Here is a 19,195-nt window from a genome sequence, read left to right as displayed (position 1 = left end):
GGCGTTTGCATGATTCTGGCCGGCACACATAATCAGCATATCCAATGGAAGTCCCACGAACAAACCGTGTATGTGTGTGGACTCACACAGGAATACGAAGTCGTTCTTTTTTACCTTCGCCTGCGTACTCGCACTGCCTGGCCTGGTGCCAGCAAGTGTAGTGGGATTATGACATTGTACTCTTGTATTTTGTGTTATTGGTGCCAGTAGATCTACGCAGTGGTGAGTCCAACTTTCGTTTTGGTTGGAGTTTTGCTGTCACCTGGCCTGTCATCAGCCGGTCGGCCGCAGGGCGCGGGCAACAACATTATTACTAATACAATCATGTACTTGTACTTTGCAGAGAAAAAATCGCGAGCCAGCCTCTAGCCTAGGCTAGCTCTAGCTACAACAGTACAAGACTTCATCAGTAAAACTTTTTAAAAGCCCTGTCATGTCACTTCATCAGTTCTACACAGATTCAGCGTAGAACTGATGAAGTGACAGCTGCAGGGCTTTTTTTAGTTTTACGACTACCATGACTACCGGCATAAATAAGGGAATGGAAAAGGGAAAAGTCTGAAGAAAAAATGGACTGTCACCACCAGGAATCGAACGAGGGACCTTCGCTTGAGGCCAGCCTAGCGCCTGGTCTTCATCATATTGGCATTGTTCAGGTAGTTGCCGTGTGACTAGCTAGGACAGCCTAGGCCCTTACCACTTGTGTTCCAACTATTAATTTTACTTCTCGTCTCAACAAACAACTCGAGCCTTGTTTGACTAGCCATAGCTATGGCATAGATAGATCTACATCGTGAACGTGATAGCTAAACAATCATAAACTCTCAAGTACATCTACGGCAGCAGTGGTTAGCTTTTCGGAGAGATGAGGTCGATACTAATTTGGAGTATTGTTCTAATTCCCGTGATCGCTATTTGCCTGCGCTCGTTCAGAACCCAGACGTACCAAGACGTAAAAGTGGAGGATTTGAATGAGGAGTACGACTTCATTATCGTGGGTGCTGGCTCAGCAGGTTGCGTTCTGGCTGCACGCCTGTCCGAGAATGCTGATTTCAATGTCTTGCTCCTGGAGAGTGGTGGACACGATGATCACCCGGATGGGCAATTGCCTATCGCTGCGAGCAAACTACCGCTTACTAAGCACAACTGGCGGTACATGGGGGACAGCGAGCCAGGGGCTCGAATTGGCAAGTTGAAATACGCCGGCCAGACACACTGGATAGCTGGTCGCTCACTTGGTGGATCGTCTGCGCTAAACTGGATGATGTACACACGAGGCAACAGGGATGATTACAACGCCTGGCAGAGCAGTGGAGCAGCAGGCTGGTCTTACGACCACGTGCTGCCTTACTTCAAGAAAGCCGAGTCTTACATCGGCTCCACGGCAGTGGATGCTGGCTACCATGGTAACGATGGTCCTCTTGCTGTTACTACGGTGACGTACGTACCACCCGCTATGGAGGCGTTGCTGGCAGCAGCAGCAGATGCCGGTCACACAACACATCATGACTACAACGGAGCAAGTCAGTTTGGATTTACCAAGACCCAGTACACGATCAAGAACGGTCGACGCTGGAGCACGGCAGAGGCATACCTACGACCGGCATGGCATCGACCAAACTTGCACGTCATGACCGGGGCGCACGTGTCTCGTATCCTAGTGGAGAACGGGAGCGCTGTTGGAGTGGAGTTTTATCCGCCACTCTCACTGCAACTTCGGACTGTGAAAGCTACACGTGAAGTTCTAGTCAGTTCTGGTACGGTGGGTTCAGCTAAGATTTTCATGTTGTCTGGAATTGGACCAAGAGATGAGCTAGCCAGGCACAACATACCTATAGTGGCTGATCTTCCGGTTGGCCAAAACCTTCAAGACCATGTTATAACCGGCATTCCGGTAGTTCTTAGCGGCCCTTACGGGTACAGCCGTCGGGATATTATGTCACTGAGAAGCATATTATCGTACCTTGTGTGGCACTCTGGGCCTCTAGTCACTTCAACCCTGGACCTGACTGGATTTGTACGCACAAAGCACGCCATCGCCGCCAACTCCACACAGCCCGATGTCCAGTACTATGTTGCGTGCAACGGTATAGATGACGACCTGAGCACGGTCATGGCCAATGTCAGGATGGAGTACATGAAAATGGCTGCCCACACGCTGGGTGGTAGGAATCTAAAGGATATGCATACTTGTAGTATATTCCCCAATATTCTTCATCCAGAGAGCAGAGGCCAGGTGCTCCTAAAATCAACCGATCCTTTTGAATTGCCGTTGATTAAACCGAAGTATTACTCATCCCCCCAAGACAGAGAGGTACTGCTTGAAGGTGTAAAGATGGCCCTGGAACTGCTACGGGGTGATGCCATGAGTGAGATGGTGAACAGTTCGGATTATCTAGTGCTCTATGACTCAATACGGCGGCGTGCATGTGCCAGTCTAGATATACGGTATGATAGTGATGACTGCACACGACTGGCCACTGAAGAAGCATCAAGCACCGGCTGGCATTACGTTGGTACGTGCAAGATGGGTGCAGCCAGCGATCCTACGGCTGTCGTTGACGAGACTCTACGTGTCCGTGGTATACACGGTCTACGTGTAGTGGATGCATCCGTAATGCCTCTGTTAGTCTCTGGCAATACCAACGCACCAACAATCATGATTGCGGAGAAAGCCGCCGATCTCATCAAGGAAGATTGGAGTGGAAATAGCTAGGCAACTTCGGACTGGTCTTACTGCATGTGTCTGGAACACGTGTGCCAACGGTTTCACACAGGCTTGGTCCTATTTCTATCTATAATATTATTATATCTCTTCTTCTCCATCTAACTTTCCCTCACTCCCCCCCCCCCCCCTCTCTCTCTTCTCTCTCTCGCTCACTATTACTGACTACTATTTGCTCAGTCTCCCATGCTGATGGCTGGCCATCCTCATGTGCCTCATTCAGAAGTTAGCAGTGTTGGAGATAGACTAGCGCTGACGCTCTTCAGTTGGAAATCGAGCTTGTCAAATGTATGTAACTTGGTCAGAGAATTACAAATTACAAATGAAAAATTATTATAGAAGAGATTTCAGAACAATATCTTTATTATTTACATCATTGACAGAAGAACCTTGACTTCAGGTCACAGTGCTCAATTCACGGCGTGCAGAGTTGTATTATTTACCAGGCGCGTGCTCGGCGATGGGCACGGGGGGCACGTGCACCCCCCTTAAATTTCCAATCTGGGTAATTGCAATTGTAATGTATGCAAATATGCTCTAAAATTCAAGAAAGGTTGCAAACAAATTGCAGAAAATTGCCGGGGGGGGCTCCCCTCGGCTCCCGTGCACCCCCCTAGTTGGGGGGCCGAGCACGCCCCTGTTTACATTGTATATTTTGAGACTTTTAGCTATTTCTCGAAGTTAATTCAATAGCTGTAGAGTGGGCTTGACTCTACGTACGGGTGCCAGCTCTGTAGTGGCCTTGCCAAACATGTCCTTTCAAGGAGAATACCAGCATTGTAAGAAAGGGTTCGCTCCTCATACCGGAGCTCACGCTATTCCGCCGACTTAACTTAAGGTTTGCTGAGTCAAAAGTTCGATTGACTTCTCATGTTCTCTGGATGGCAGTCGTGAGTCAGTCAAGTGTCAAATTAAGGCTGCGGAATAGCGCAAGCTCCGGTGTGGGGAGCGAACCCTTTCTTACAAATCATCGCCGAAGTTGCAACCACTATTTAGAGTATTGTACTGGAAGTAATAATTATGCATATTTTGAAAGGTGAGCCCCTTGCATTGGGCAACATGTGCTCCTTGTATATCCCGGATAGTCTCATGAACCAGCTCGTACCAATTTTAAATCCCCGAACACTCGCATGTTGAAACATGCAACTTTCCTGCAGAAACTGAGATCCACTTGAATGCCCTAGACCAGAGCGCCTGGAGACTCTAGCCTTTAGGGGAGATAACATACAAACATAAGTCATCGAAATTTGTTATCAAGTCCGAACAAGAGGTACAACACAACACGATGCGACATGCCAGGCAAGCAAAGATTGATTCCAAATCATTCAAAACTATAAATAATTATTTGTGATGGCGTTCCAAAGAAAAAATACAAAAATCATGCGGTGTTGTGTTGTGCACAATATTGGTCAGCAAAGTACGAACTTGGCTCCAGACACAGCATGGCGATTGTTTATAGAACTGTCCACATGCTGGTCTACAGTAGCCTGACTACGTTGCCAAGGAAAATCTTGTATTTCATTGGCCATGCATTGCTACAGCCAATCTGCAAGACCATGCCAAAGTTCACCTAGTCCTTGCAGTCACAGTGGACATAGCCAACTATTCCGTTCATGTTTGTATGAACAAATTGCGATATAGGGAAGAAAACCAGGTACGTATTATTGTGAGAATGGTCGCGGAACAAGAGTGCCAAAACACCAGGATTGTGTGACCGACAGAATACTTCCTGATGAAATTCTAAAAGTATCATTTTTCCATACTCCTAGTGCGATAAATATGTAATTTGTCCGTGAAGTAATGCTTGGAAGCAAGACATCTTTGTGAGTACTAGTGTGTCTTCGCATGCTCACACCTCTGTCTTAGCCTTGCTTGCTATTGTAGTTTGCCACCACCTCGCTGTTGAACAAGGCGCGGTTGTAGAGAAGAATCTCCATCACTGAGTCCCCCACTGTAGCATTGGCAAGGCCATTCACATCACGAAGCTGGGCATGGTGACAGCACAAGACAGGAAAAATTATTACAGAGTACATGACTAGACATGAACCATTTGGCTAAAACACAACAGTTTTCCTAGCACGCTGACGGGCTGGTTGCTATGAAGAAATAGGTAATGACCGACAGGGCAATTAAGTTTTAAAACATTTTTTTAGAAACACTGGCCGTCATGTGGATATATGGAATCGACCATGAGTATATAGGCAGACTTCCGTCGAATGTCTCTCTGTAAGTCCGACCGTGTGTCTGTGTATGCCTCTCTCTCTCTCTCTCTCTCTCTCTCTCTCTCTCTCTCTCTCTCTCTCTCTCTCTCTCTCTCTCTCTCTCTCTCTCTCTCTCTCTCTCTCCCTATCTCTCTCTCTCACCCCCCCCCCCTCTCTCTCTCTCTCTCTCTCTCTCTCTCTCTCTCTCTCTCTCTCTCTCTCTCTCTCTGTCGCTCTCTTCTATTCATTCCCTGTACTCTTCACATCAACATCTAGCAACTCTCACCTGATTGTCCATCCAGCATGAACCTCTAGCCCGATCGTGTCCCCCGTCACACAGCACACCATCCACAGCCAATGTTATCATGAATGGCCCGTTGTCGACGGTCACAGCCAACTGATGTGTTTTCTCTGTCGTCGACTGCAGTCTTGCGGAGCAGACACTGTCTGTTGTACACGATCCCAGGGCGTAGTTATCACTTGTTGTGAAGTTGATTGTGGAATTCTGCCAGACTATGCCGAGACCCTGATCACACGCCCACACACGCATGCACACACATACGCACAAGCACACACACGCATGCACACACACACACACACACACACACACACACACACACACACACACACACACACACACACATGCATACACACACATGTGCACAACACACGCACATAACATCACAACAGAAAGTGGTACACGTGAATAGAAGGAATCGACACGTGATATCCTTGACATAGGCTAGATATGGTACACACCAGGCCGTGCACAAGCACTAGCCGGATTGCTGTAAGCATTGCTTCTACAGGGGTGTCATATGTTCTGGGCAGTTGCTGACTTCCTTTTAGGCTGATCAGTGACTTTACTGTAGGCATATTGTCACCTAATGAAGATCAACCCCTGATGGGGCAGGGATGGTTTCAACTTGTATACATATGCCCAGTGTTTGGGTCCAGTGTTGCACAGAAAGAATGGTATTCATTGCTTCTACGAGAAGATGTGCATACCTTGTGATAATCATGTTCATAACTTGTCAGTAGTGTCTGAGTGTTGGTAGCTTGCAGTGGTTCTAGCCAGAGCAGTACAGTGAATCCCTGGACGTAGTCATCTTCACGTGTGTAATTTCCAAATGTCGGCAGGCTTGCCATAGGCATTATCTGGGGATAGACAAAGGCGGAGAACAAAACACATACAGGAAACACAACACAGGCTATCATTAACAATGCATGGCACATTGTGTCGTATTTGCGGTGCATGATTATGGCTGACAGTGTGCATTAGATCATGAGTACCCAGTATACCTTCATCTTTGCAAGTGATTCATGCTCCAACTACTGCATCAAGGTAGAGGGGGGGGGGGGAGGGGAAAGTGTGCCAGGTGCCCTCCATGTTTAACTAGTGGGGCAGTGCAGCAGGCATTCTAGTCGTACAGCCCCTAGCATTATTATTGCCTTTTGACAGACGAAAATCCGGTGCCGGGAACAAAAAAGTGATTAAGTGTCTCTACTCACGAGTTTCATGCTGAAAAGCAATCATTAGGTTCTTCTAATGCCTTTGTATAATTATGTAAAGAGGTGGTTGCAGACTTGAAAACTCGGCTTTCAATTATACGGTTCACCCATCCTCATCCCCCACACCCACAAACACCAATCTTTAAACTCATCATAGTTACCTTGGAATCTGACTTCTCGTATTTGGCTGCATAGTCACTTGCAACCGCAGTTGAGTTGTGTTGCTCCCAAAGATTTGAAAGAAGCAGCTTGTTTATCTGGAAAATGGCGAAACACAAAGTTGCTCAACAATAATACAACAAATCTCTCTTTTTCGCTTAGAAAAGGGACTAGAGTTGACTGCACTCAGTGTACCTCACACAAATCATGACATTGTTTGAAGCTTTTAAAGCTCCCTGGAGTGTACGTTTATTGCAGTATCGTTGTGGCTGTGTACATTGGTGGCAAAGAGACAACACTGAGAGATCATGCAGGCAATTATTACCTCATGCAACCTTGCTGTTGTCTTCTGGGTCTCGGTGATGAATATTTGACCAGTTGATGGGATCTCAATGAAATCTAAACAAACATTGAAAAAACGCACCGATAAATTATGTACCTTTTAGAGACTTAAAAAAAATACTTTGTCTACTTGAAAGACACACATGAAGATAACATCCATCTTTGGGCATTTTTTCACAGCATGGATGAAATGATTATTTTGAAGTAAGTGGTACCGGGATGGGAGACTTGCACAAGAATATACTCAGAAGGCAATTCAGGTATTGGCATCGATGCAGTGGAGAAACCTCAATTCGGAATTCACAGGTTCAAACTCTGACAATCAGCACACATCACAACTCTTCGTATGCTCAATCAAATCTTGCTGATTCCGTCATCGCTAATGGTAAGTTACCAAGCAACATCATTCATACAGCTCTATTCACAACGATAGAGCTTCTTGTTATTGTTGATTATATTTGGATTTGTGAACCAAAATGGACAAATATACAGAGAGGCACAGTGCCATGAATTTATAAAGAGAGAGAGAGAGAGAGAGAGAGAGAGAGAGAGAGTGAGAGAGAGAGAGAGAGAGACAGACAGACGGAGACAGACGGAGACAGAGAGACAGCGATAGGCAGAGACACAGAGGGACACAGAGACAGAGATAGGCAGAGACAGGGAGGGACACAGAGACAGGAAGAGAGAGAGAGAGAGAACTTTGACTGATCGTAGAGAGGACAGCACTGGACCTACCTGGGTATCCTGGCCGGGTTGGTACTCGGTCGTAGATAATGATTTCTGGCTGCGACCAGAGAATTCTACCATCATCTAATGCAATGCCGGACGCCAGCCAATAGGGATTGCGTGAATTGTCTGTACTAGCTGCTAGTGTATCTCGCCTGTCAACAGGAGCAGCATCGTCCATAGCATCAGTTGCATGTGTCGACGTAAAGCCAGTGTTACCATTGTTGTAGTAGAGAAGTAGATAGCGTCCATTACTGAACTGCTTCATGGTGATAGGACCACGTGGATTCTTCAGGAAATGGGCCTAGTTGGAACAGAGCACGACACAGTCACAGTAAGGCACTTGTCTACAGCTACAGAGTATGCATGTAAGGCTGTCATGTGATTGATATGCCAGCTGGATAATGATGAGAGCCATACAGATTAATATAGGTGACAGAACGCTGCAGTATCTGACATCATCACTTTAACTGTAAAATGAATACTTGTAGTTCATTGATTCTGAAAACCTGCAGGAGCCGCGTGCATGCTGTGAGAAAACTGCGTGAGAAAGCTGCAATGAGAGTTACAAGATTTATCCCATGTAGATGAAGAAAGAATCTCGTTCTGCAACCATGCTTCAAAGGCTTAATGGGTTGAATAAGAGAGCTTCCGCTCAGGGTCTTTATCGTGCCGGCGGTGTAGCCGTACTTGAAAATCTTTCTGTAGCTGAATGAACTAGCACATGACATGTATGGAATACAGGCAACATGGGATGCCTGGAGCCGCTACACTAATCACTACATGAACAACTCTATGAGATGTGTTTGATGGTCATACACTCGGCACATGAAGTCTGCAAGTCGTGTAGTTGGTAGGGTGAGGTGATGTTGACAAGTGACCCGCACTCTTGGCTGCTCACGTGGTGACTTGGTCCAGTGACATGCAAACAATGCCCGCCTTCTGCCACACACTGATACATACCGTATTATCTCTATTACAAGCCAAGTCTCTTGTAGAAGCCCAGTCTCGATTATAAGCGCACTCCAAGAGGGCTTCAAAGATATACAAGCGAAGTCTCCAATATAAGTGCAGGGCTTATGATGGAGAACTATATGGATCATGGGCATAATGTTTGACTTCACACAGTATCACTTAAAAACATGATGTGGTGAAAGTCTGTGACCTCTGAGATTAATAGTTCAGACAAGGGGTGTACCAGGAAGCACAAAACTACAGTCATGGTACCTGTTGGGAAACACCACTGGTATAACATAAAATAATTGATAACCAATTTACATGTACCAGATGGTTGAAAAAATACAAGCCCAGTCTCTAGTAGAAGCACAGTCTCTAATATAATCCCGGGGTCCGGACCGGTTGAAAAAATATAAGCCCTGGGCTCATATTGGAGATAATACGGTACCCGTGACGCATGAGTTAAAAGGCATTGGACTGCGGCTAAACCGGACTAGTGGTGTCACACGTCTTTGGCATAGCATTGGGAGAAAAACCAACTGTGGTAGGACAGTACACCATTGATATTGGTCTCCCGTTTTGGAAAAAACGCCTACAACCAACAAAGTGATATGCCAAGAGACAAAGTTACCTTGCCAGTAATGGAACGTTGGTATTCTGCGAAATAGTCATTGCAATCATTCCACTTTGCCGCTGTAGGTCCAGGTGTGTAGCAAGCTGCCAGAAGTCCCTGGAGTCACACACAATGGCACGGAACAGGTTTCTCTGTGTCAATTTGGCCTTGGGACCAACAAATGAATCATGTAGACGGCGATGGATTTCTTGCACCAGAAAATTCACAAAACGCTAGCGGCAAATTTGGTTGAAGCATAGTGCAGATGTGTCTGAACTAGAGTGCTTCTTGCGTAGTATGCAGTGAACTCACCAGCACAGTCTTGGCATGATACCTCATAACACAAGAGATTACTAGTACCATAACATTCCAACCATTCTGTGTATCCATTTTACTACTTGGGGAGCCTCATAGCCATGTTTGACTGTCGTAGCCATGCTGGGAACATTGCAGCCATATTTGAAATAGTATAGCCATAAAAGGAACATCCTTGCCATGCTAAATTCCTTACCTGTGTTGTTCTGAAAACTGAGTAGAACAGACCATTTGGCATGGGCATGATATGTCCCTCTTCAGCAATATTAGGATTACCACCGGGTGGAGGAAGACCATGATCGCCATCGGGTAACAGCTTCCAAGTTACCTACAGGTATGCACATAATACGTGCGTGTCAACATACAAGATTTTTTAGAACCATGTACAGATGATATCACAGTGGACGGGTGCAATATGGTCTATAATTATGTCAAATGGGTTCTCTTAATATGGCCATCCAGTTTTATTGGCCCGACAATATGTCGGTCATGTTTTCATTGTCTCGAATATCAATGTTGAACCATGAGTCAAAGATCAGCAGATTTGTGCATGGTCTGATGGTGAGGACTACCTGAAGGGAACATGACAAGTGACTACTTGTAGTTTGTCATGGCAGCATGGCACAGGCAGAATGATAACAGAGAATGTGACTCACTTTCGATACATCCCTCTCTGTCATGATGTTCTCCGAAGCCAAGAACCACACCTGAAGATTGCAATAGAGTAGTCAAACAGAGCAATAACAATACAGGTCGTCCCCCGTTAATACGAGTCCGGTTAGTACATAAACCCCGTTAGTACATAAGAAATCTCAAGTCCCGGACGAAACGTGGTCACTTCCATACAAATTTTGTCGGTTAGTACATAATTCGTTAGTACATAAACCCCGTTAGTACATAACATTTCTCCGTACCCGCGTGCCACCTACCTCAATAGTACATAATTTGTTGGTCTTTTAGCCTTCCAGTGGACGCACATCGTGTTCTAGTTTCTACTTGTGGACGCAATTAGCTCAGAAATCAGAGCGCACATCACAAACCGACAAAGCTCTTGTTTTTTCGATTGACTGTACAGGCGCCGCTGGGCATGTATCTGTTGTGTCATGTACTGACATAAGGAAGTCCCCCTATTTTACAGACAGATGAGTGTAGATATAGTGAAGAGTCAGGGAGGCCATGCCCAGCAGAGCATGGTATCGTGCGTAGCACGGGGGTAGTGAGAGGTCACGTACCGTCTATACATGGCGACAGGCAGGGGAAGGACTATGCCGTGAATGGGTGAAAGGATAACATGATACAGGATAGGACATCTCCCCCTTTTTGAAAAAAAATTAAAGAGAGCAAAAACACAACAGCTGGGAAAAAAACTGTTATGGAGAAAAGGCAAGACAGATACATGTACGGGTTGTACATAGCCGGGCACATAGAACAGAACTATGCAATGTGCGGGAGAGCAATAGCAATAGCATGAAGCCAGAGAGAGTTATATGGTAGCGATCAATCTCTGCGGTGGCTGGATGTTGTTGCGAGCACGGAGAGTTGGCTGTGACGTAGGCACAGGCTGTTGTTGCGGGACTAGCGCGGCCGGTGGTACTGCTGGCACCGGTCCGGGAGGAGTCACTGGCTGGAGCAACTTCACTGCACGGCGGTTTCGGCGCAGAAGACCGGATGAGGTGGCGATGTTGTAGGAGCGATCGGTGAGTTGCTCAACCACTGTACCCTCGCGCTTGTCGTCGACCCACACTTTCGCTCCCAGTGGCAGAGGGGAGAGCGACTTTTCTGCGAAGCGTTGATCGAAGTGATCTTCTTGCCGATGCTTAGCCTCCTGCTCCTTGGCCCGGAGAGCGGTGATGTCTGGCCAGGAGGGTTGCAGGAGATCAGGTGGGCACGGAAGATTGGTGCGGAGCCTGCGGCCGTACAATAGTTCGGCGGGCGAATAGCCGTTGGCCAGGGGTGTGGAGCGATACGCTAGGAGGGACTGCTGTAGATCACCTGGCGCACGGATGAGTCGTTTGGCAGTCTGCACGGCGCGTTCTGCTTCGCCGTTGCTTTGAGGATGCTTCGGGCTGCTGGTCCGATGCGTGATGTTGCACGACGACATAAACTGTGCAAAGGCGTCGGAAGCGAACTGTGGCCCGTTATCGCTGACGAAGATGTCCGGATAGCCGTGGGCAGCAAATATGCTCTTCAGATGAGTAATGACGGCCCGTGACGTAGTCGATGAGAGACAAGCGACATCAATGTAACGGGAGAAATAGTCGACAGTAATCAGGTACTGGCGGCCGTCGACATCACAGAGATCCGATGCGATACGCTGCCACGGACGCTCGGGGAACGGAGTTGTCTGAAGAGGCTCTGGAGACTGATGACGCTGCTTGATACAGGTAGTGCACTTGGCGACGTACGCCTCGATGTCGGCAGAGATACCTGGCCACCATGACGAGAAGCGGGCACGGGCTTTACTCTTCGTGACACCTTGGTGACCATCGTGCAGCTTCTGGAGGATCTCAGGCTGTAGCACGGACGGAACAACCAGGCGAAAGCCGTGGCACAATACACCTTGCATGTGAGACAACTGGCCTCGCTCACGATGGAACGGCTTGATGTCGTCAGGGACGGTAGCAGGCCAGCCATGGATGACGTAGCGCATCACACTGGATAACACGGGATCTTCAGACGTAGCCTTGGCTAGGTCGGCGAGAACGGATGGACTTGTGAGATCTTCGGCAGTGGTTGATAAAACCATGCCGATGTCGTCTTGCAGAACGTTGTCAACTGATGCCGATGCTGGCGCTCGTGAAAGCGTGTCAGCCACCACCAGATCCTTGCCGGGAACGTGTATGGCTTGGACTTCGTACCGGAGGAAGCGGAGCAGCATTCGTTGGCATCGGATGGGAACCTTGTCCAGGTCTCTGGTGTTGATCAGTGGCACTAGCGGCTTGTGGTCCGTCTGCACGATGAACCTGGGAGCGCCGAAGAGGTACTGGTCTAACCTCTCGCACGTCCACACCGCTGCGAGGCATTCCTTTTCGATCTGCGCGTAGCCTTGTTCCGTCTTGGTCAGGGAACGGGAGGCGTAGGCTACTGGGCGCCAGTCGCCATCGTGCTTCTGGAGCAGAACACCACCAATGCCATAGCTGCTGGCATCGGCACTGACCATGATGGGACGCTTGGGGTCATAGTGCACTAAGCACGGGGCTGAAACGACGAGCTCTTTCAGCCGACGGAACGCGTCTTGCTGCGGGGAGTCCCAGAACCAATCAGTGTCGGTGTGCAGGAGCTGACGGAGGGGCGCTGAGATCGTAGCCAATTCCGGGATGAATCTGGCGACGTAGGTGAAGAGACCTAAGGCACGGCGAAGCTCAGGAACATTCGTAGGCTCCTTGAGGTCGTCAATGGCAGAGACTTTGCTGGGGTCGGGTTTCACACCGGACCCACTGACGATGTGTCCCAGGTACTTGACTGACGACTGCTTGAGGTGGCATTTGTCGGGGTTTAGAGTGATGCCTGCGTCGGCAAGGACCTGGCGCGTTGTGTCCAGCCGGTGGTCGTGTTCAGCTTCGTTAGCGGCGTGGACCAGAACGTCGTCCATGAATACCTCGGAACCTTTGACGTGGGAGAGGAAGTCCTGCAGGCGTCGCTGGAAGATTTCCGGTGCAGAGGTTATACCGAATGGCATCCGGAGGAATCGGAACCGACCCACAGGCGTGATGAACGTGGTCAGCTTGGATGCAGACTCCGTGAGAGGCACTTGCCAGAAGCCGCTGTTGGCATCCAGCGTGGAAAAGACAGTAGATCCGGCGAGCCTAGCCAGTGTGTCCTCAACTGTCGGAAGAGGGAAGTGCTCGCGCTTCACGTTGCCGTTCAGCTTCTTTAGGTCTACGCAGATCCGTACGCGACCATTAGGTTTACGAACCGGCACCATAGGAGAGCACCAGTCAGAGGGACCCGTTTCCCGGACGATGATGCCCATTTCCTCCATACGTGCGAGCTCTTCTGTGACCTTGTCCTGTAGAGGCAGAGGCACACGGCGGGCAACACCACAGTGGTACGGCGTGGCGTCGTCCACGAGCTTGATATCAGCTGGGGGCCCAACCATACAACCGATGGGCTGTGCTGGCTTGCTGGTACACGATTCTGCTGCATCTAAACGCTGGATCAGGCGAAGTCGGAGGCAGTCTCTGCGACTCAACAGGTTGGTAGATCCAGGACCATCGATAACTACGATCTCCATAGAGAACAGTTCACTCTTGTGCATGGTGTCTGCAGTGAACTGACCCTTGATGGATAGAGGTGCACCAGATGGACCAAGGAGTTTGGTAGTGGATGGTGTGAGTACAGGGCGTTGTACGAGATTCTGATACGTGGAGTGCGTGATACATGATACATCTGCACCTGTGTCGATCTTGAATATCAAATTTGTCGAGCAAACAGGCAGACTTACTGACCAGGCGTCGGTGGACTGGGAAGGACTGGCGTTGGATGACAGCTCTGCAACACCACCCATGAATGGCGACGGAGACGCGAGCGATTCGTCTTCGACAGCTCTGGCACCACGCGTGGTTGCTGGAGTGGAAAGACAGACGGCGGCGAAGTGGCCCTGCTTGCCGCATGAATTACACTTGCGACCAAACGCAGGACACGCAGAACGGTTACTCTTGTGCGAACCAGCGTGGCCACACCACGGACATGTTGAAGCTGCAGTGCCGCTCTTCCTCTGCGTGGACGGCGTTGGTGCAGGCTTCGATGGAACCCCGCTGCGCTGGCGGCGACTCCTTGCATCTTGCTGCTTTCCTCCAAAGCGGGATGCAGCATTGACCTGCGGCCTGGCGGCTTGCGCTGCAACGTCTCCGGAAATTTTCTCGGCCTGCCTGGCCCTGAGAACTGCGTCCGTGAGGGTGAGTTTTGCGGGCTCAATCAGCTGCAGCTCCTTGGCGACTTGACGATCCAGAATGTGAGCCACGAGGCGATCTCGAATTCTGTTGTCCTTCTGGTCACCAAAGTCACAGAACTTCGCTGCTGCGTGAAGTTTCCGAACAAATTCTTCCACGGACTCTCCTGGAAGATGGACACACTGTTCGAAAATGGTCCTCTGGTGAAACACGTTCAATGCTGGCGTAAAGTAAGCGTCCAGCTTCGTCATGACCTTGTCATACTTGTCCTCGTCTCCAACGGTGTCGAATACCAGTTGATCGAAGACAGTTTCGGCCTCAGGGCCCAGCGAGTAGAGCAACGTAGAGATTTGCACTTTCTCGTCTTTCGCGTTGAGCTCTGAGGCGAGGCGATATCTCGCAAACCGGCGTTTCCAAGCCGGCCAGGCATCTGGAATGGAGAAATCAAAGTCTGCAGGCGGCGCGAACTTGGCCATTTCTACTCGAAGTGTAGACCTGGTTGACTAACTTCTGACACCATGTTGTGTCATGTACTGACATAAGGAAGTCCCCCTATTTTACAGACAGATGAGTGTAGATATAGTGAAGAGTCAGGGAGGCCATGCCCAGCAGAGCATGGTATCGTGCGTAGCACGGGGGTAGTGAGAGGTCACGTACCGTCTATACATGGCGACAGGCAGGGGAAGGACTATGCCGTGAATGGGTGAAAGGATAACATGATACAGGATAGGACAGTATCATGTAAACTGTAGAATCTTCGCTGACTGTGACCGGTATAACATAATTTTTATGTTATATCGAGGGAATCAAGAATATCTCGCTCCCTAGTCATGGCAGCAAGAAACACTCAGAAAAGTTGAAAAAAGTGAAAAATTCTGGTATACAAGCAAGTTATTTACACTTTCGTTTAGTACATAAACCCCGTTAATACATAACATTTGTCAAGTCCCAGAGATTATGTATTAACGAGGGACGACCTGTACTAGTATTCACAGTTCTCATGTTGCAATCCTGCTAGGAGACCAGCATCAACCAGAGGACTAGCTTTGAAACTACTGTATAAGCACAAATTTTCGTTTGGAATTAACTTTCGCTATATTCGTTAGGGGGCACGAAATAACTAAAGTTTGTACCAAACTAAAGTTTTTTCTGAACGTTCGGGGTGACAGACCTCGACCAAAACCGAAATTTAGTACGTAACAACCCTCAGCGGCTGGTGGAGTGATCTAACGAAAGATTTCGTGAATGAAAATGTGTACGTACTGTAAATATACAAATTTTCGGCAGCTATTTAATTTCGGCTATATTCGGCACCGACCCAAAACGCCTAAATTAAAACGCCGATGAAATTTTTCACAGCATCTGTCGTAATACCATGCCCTCTACCCCACGCCGAAAATACATCGCCGCCGAAATGTCAAAAATCGTGAAGTGCCGAAATTTTGCAGCGCCGAAATTTTGTATATTTACAGTATACAGTAGATAGAGTAATGCAGACTATTTGCAACTAGAGAAGTCCAAGGGCATAAGGCCTTTTTTGTACTTGGGGGATTCATTGCCTCAATATTCATCTTGTAGATGGTGGTACATACATGTATGCATTACAGTCATAGTACCCCCCTCCCCCCCCCCCCCCCCCCGGGTAAATTACACTAATCATCTAGAGTGAATATGAATGGTAAGAGAAATGGATCATAGGCACTAACTGCTCTTACTCATGATTTCTACATAACAGGAGAGCATAACAGTCACTGTGTTAGGAATGTAGAATACTGTCTAGAACACTTTATCAAACCCAGAAATCATGATCAGTACCACTTTGTAATGCATCTCACCCACTATGTGTTGCATTCAACTTATGTGACTTGCCTCTTCAGGTGGGCTGTAAGAATACTGTCCAATCTTGGTGAATGAATAGTACAGTGTTGCTTTGCCATTGCCTGTGGTGGAATATTTACATTGATCTACCGACCACATGAGCTTCACTTTGCCATGCCAAGTATTGTTTGCATCAATGCTTGTCTCTCTACGTGCATAACAAAAAGCAACAGTCTGCACTGATTTTGAATCCACTTGCCACAAGTCTGCACTTAAGAGAAATGGCACTCAGCACGAAGTTCAGATACCTGTCAACTCAACTTGGTCCATTGCCAAAAGCAGATCTTCAACACCCTCCCCTCCCACCAACAGACTCCAACTTGCCTCTTCGGGTGGGTTCTGAGGATAAACTCCAATTTTTGTGAAGGAATAGTATAGAGTGTCGTGGGCATCCAGCTTTGCCTGGTCCACTGACCACATTATCTTAACTTTGCCACTGAAGGAATTCCTGGTATCAATGGAAGTCAACCTGCACATATATGTACAGCATGCAACTGTGGTTGATGCAATGTAAGCGGCTTGCTGCCAACAACATACAGAGCACAGGATTAAAAAAGCGTCACGGTTTGCGTGAGACCGTATCCATAGGAACACCACCCTACTACAGAATCAAGATGCAGATGCAGCTCTTAAAGGGGAAGTTAAGGCAAAAATTAAAATTTCACCAGTTGTAGTCTTCGGGGTGCTGAGTCGAATGGTCGTGGTCCGAGGAAGCTGAGACGCTCCCTTCCTACTTGAATCCCAATCGAACTCGCGCACTTCCACCGAAACTGGGTGACTGCGCCCTACTAGATGGGGATTTGTATGCAAAATGTCACTAAAAGCGCCATTTCGTTCTTATAAAAGCACGGATGACCGCGATTGGCCCATATGTTGTAGTCTTTTGGACGCTGAGTCGACTGGTTTTGGTCCGAAAAGGCTGCGATGCAGCGTTCCTCCTTTATTCCCAATCGAACATGGTTGAAGAAGCGGTCACGTGCTCCTGCGTACACCAGTCACCTGGTCACCGTGCCTGCAGGGTACAACTTACTAGCCTGTTTGACCTTTTTTGGGTGCAGTCTTGAACTCGAGTTGAACCTTGGTGTGAAAGTTGTCACCTGCTGGCGTGGTGACCAGGTGATTTGGGCACCCAGGACCACGTGACCGCTTCTTCAACCATGTTCGATTGGGAATAAAGGAGGAACGCTGCATCGCAGCCTTTTCGGACCAAAACCAGTCGACTCAGCGTCCAAAAGACTACAACATATGGGCCAATCGCGGTCATCCGTGCTTTTATAAGAACGAAATGGCGCTTTTAGTGACATTTTGCATACAAATCCCCATCTAGTAGGGCGCAGTCACCCAGTTTCGGTGGAAGTGCGCAAGTTCGATTGGGATTCAAGTAGGAAGGGAGCGTCTCAGATTCCTCGGACCAAGACCATTCGACTCAGCACCCCGAAGACTACAACTGGTGAAATTTTAATTTTTGCCTTAACTTCCCCTTTAAAGCGATGGGAGATGATTAGATCAGACCCACCACCAAAGTGGTCAAAGACCAAGGATTGAAACATGTCATATCCTAAACAGAGCAATGGAAGTTGTAGTATCAGCTGGCGGTCAATAACCATGTCGATATCAGGGACATAGCTTGAACAAGAAGGAAGCTGTCAAACTGAACGTGGCAATACCCAATCTTACTTCACTCCATGCCGATGGGTAATATTCATTGCAATGACATGTTTCATGATGGGCAGCATGGATGCAGCAATAACGAGTGCATTGGATATCTGTAATGCATGGCGGGGTAGGACCTAAGTAATTGTTTTGCAGGGGTACTGTGATGTGCATGATGCTCAGGTGCGTAGCCCGAGGTGCATTCAAAGTGATACCCGGCTATGCTAAAACTGCATGCTGGATATCATCCCTGCACAGCATTAAAACACTGGTTAGTGACAACAGTTTCCTCTGAGACAAAAATGCGATAATACTCATAAAAAGGACACACTTCAGGCTCATTACAAACATCTTGAAAGTTTTTGTCTTCACAAGTATACTTTCAAGCCTTCTCATCAGGTGAAATACAGGCAAGGGAAAAGGAACAGGAACAGTGGATTAAATACAGTAAGAAGGTGGTAAAACAGCGCAAAAAGAAAGAAAGAAAGAAAGAAGATAGCGCAAAAAGAAAGAAAGAAAGAAAGAAGATAGCTTAGCTATCTTCTTTCTTTCTTTCTTTCTTTCTTTTTGCGCTGTTTTACCACCTTCTTACTGTATTTAATCCACTGTTCCAGGCAAGGGAAAAGGAACAGGAACAGTGGATTAAATACAGTAAGAAGGTGGTAAAACAGCGCAAAAAGAAAGAAAGAAAGAAAGAAGATAGCGCAAAAAGAAAGAAAGAAAGAAAGAAGATAGCTTAGCTATCTTCTTTCTTTCTTTCTTTCTTTTTGCGCTGTTTTACCACCTTCTTACTGTATTTAATCCACTGTTCCTGTTCCTTTTCCCTTGCCTGTATTTCACCTGATGAGAAGGCTTGAAAGTATACTTGTGAAGACAAAAACTTTCAAGATGTTTGTTAGTGACAACATTGGCTGAATTAGCAGGTTCCTCGGCATGCCATGAACCAGTCAACTTTCACCCCTGATACTGCAGTACTGTACCTAGACCCCTAGTACTATATAATTAAAGTGGTGCTACACTGTGTCTAGACCCCTAGTACTAGTGGTGCTACACTGTGTCTAGACCTGCAATGTACTAGTGGTGCTACACTGTGTCTAGACCTGCAATGTACTAGTGGTGCTACACTGTGTGTGTGTCTAGACATGCAATGTAGTGCCACACTACTACTAACCTGTAAGGTATTTCATATCGTGCCTTTGACCATGTTGCACCTCTGTCGTCT

The 19,195-nt window shown here is 47.7% G+C and overlaps 2 protein-coding genes across 3 annotated transcripts in view; one reads left to right on the top strand and one right to left on the bottom strand.

The window, feature by feature from the left end:
* Positions 1–576: 576 nt before the first annotated feature.
* LOC135808169 (4-pyridoxate dehydrogenase-like) lies at positions 577–3,162 on the top strand. The gene has a single exon (XM_065321320.1). It carries the CDS (start codon positions 866–868, stop codon positions 2,714–2,716), a length of 1,851 nt encoding a protein of 616 aa, XP_065177392.1. The 5' UTR covers positions 577–865; the 3' UTR covers positions 2,717–3,162.
* Positions 3,163–3,958: 796 nt separating this feature from the next.
* LOC135808168 (uncharacterized) overlaps positions 3,959–19,195 on the bottom strand; it is a 21,877-nt gene continuing 6,640 nt past the window's right edge. Inside the window, exons 4-14 of one of the 2 annotated variants that reach the window (XM_065321318.1) lie at positions 19,145–19,195; positions 16,312–16,468; positions 10,207–10,257; positions 9,747–9,878; positions 9,254–9,352; positions 7,675–7,969; positions 6,923–6,996; positions 6,600–6,695; positions 5,935–6,084; positions 5,213–5,452; positions 3,959–4,710 (exon numbers count right to left, since the gene is read on the bottom strand). The exon at positions 19,145–19,195 is cut by the window's right edge and continues 13 nt beyond it. In XM_065321318.1, the coding sequence (XP_065177390.1) occupies positions 4,588–4,710; positions 5,213–5,452; positions 5,935–6,084; positions 6,600–6,695; positions 6,923–6,996; positions 7,675–7,969; positions 9,254–9,352; positions 9,747–9,878; positions 10,207–10,257; positions 16,312–16,468; positions 19,145–19,195 (1,468 nt within the window). In that variant the 3' untranslated portion in view covers positions 3,959–4,587. Of the gene's footprint in view, positions 4,711–5,212; positions 5,453–5,934; positions 6,085–6,599; positions 6,696–6,922; positions 6,997–7,674; positions 7,970–9,253; positions 9,353–9,746; positions 9,879–10,206; positions 10,258–16,311; positions 16,469–16,644; positions 16,790–19,144 lie in introns of both variants that reach the window. The other variant, XM_065321319.1, reaches the window with a different exon arrangement.

Source organism: Sycon ciliatum, chromosome 2 (genome assembly GCF_964019385.1).
Source record: "Sycon ciliatum chromosome 2, ocSycCili1.1, whole genome shotgun sequence".
NCBI lineage: Eukaryota > Metazoa > Porifera > Calcarea > Leucosolenida > Sycettidae > Sycon > Sycon ciliatum.
This window is presented reverse-complemented; position numbering and strand designations above follow the sequence as displayed.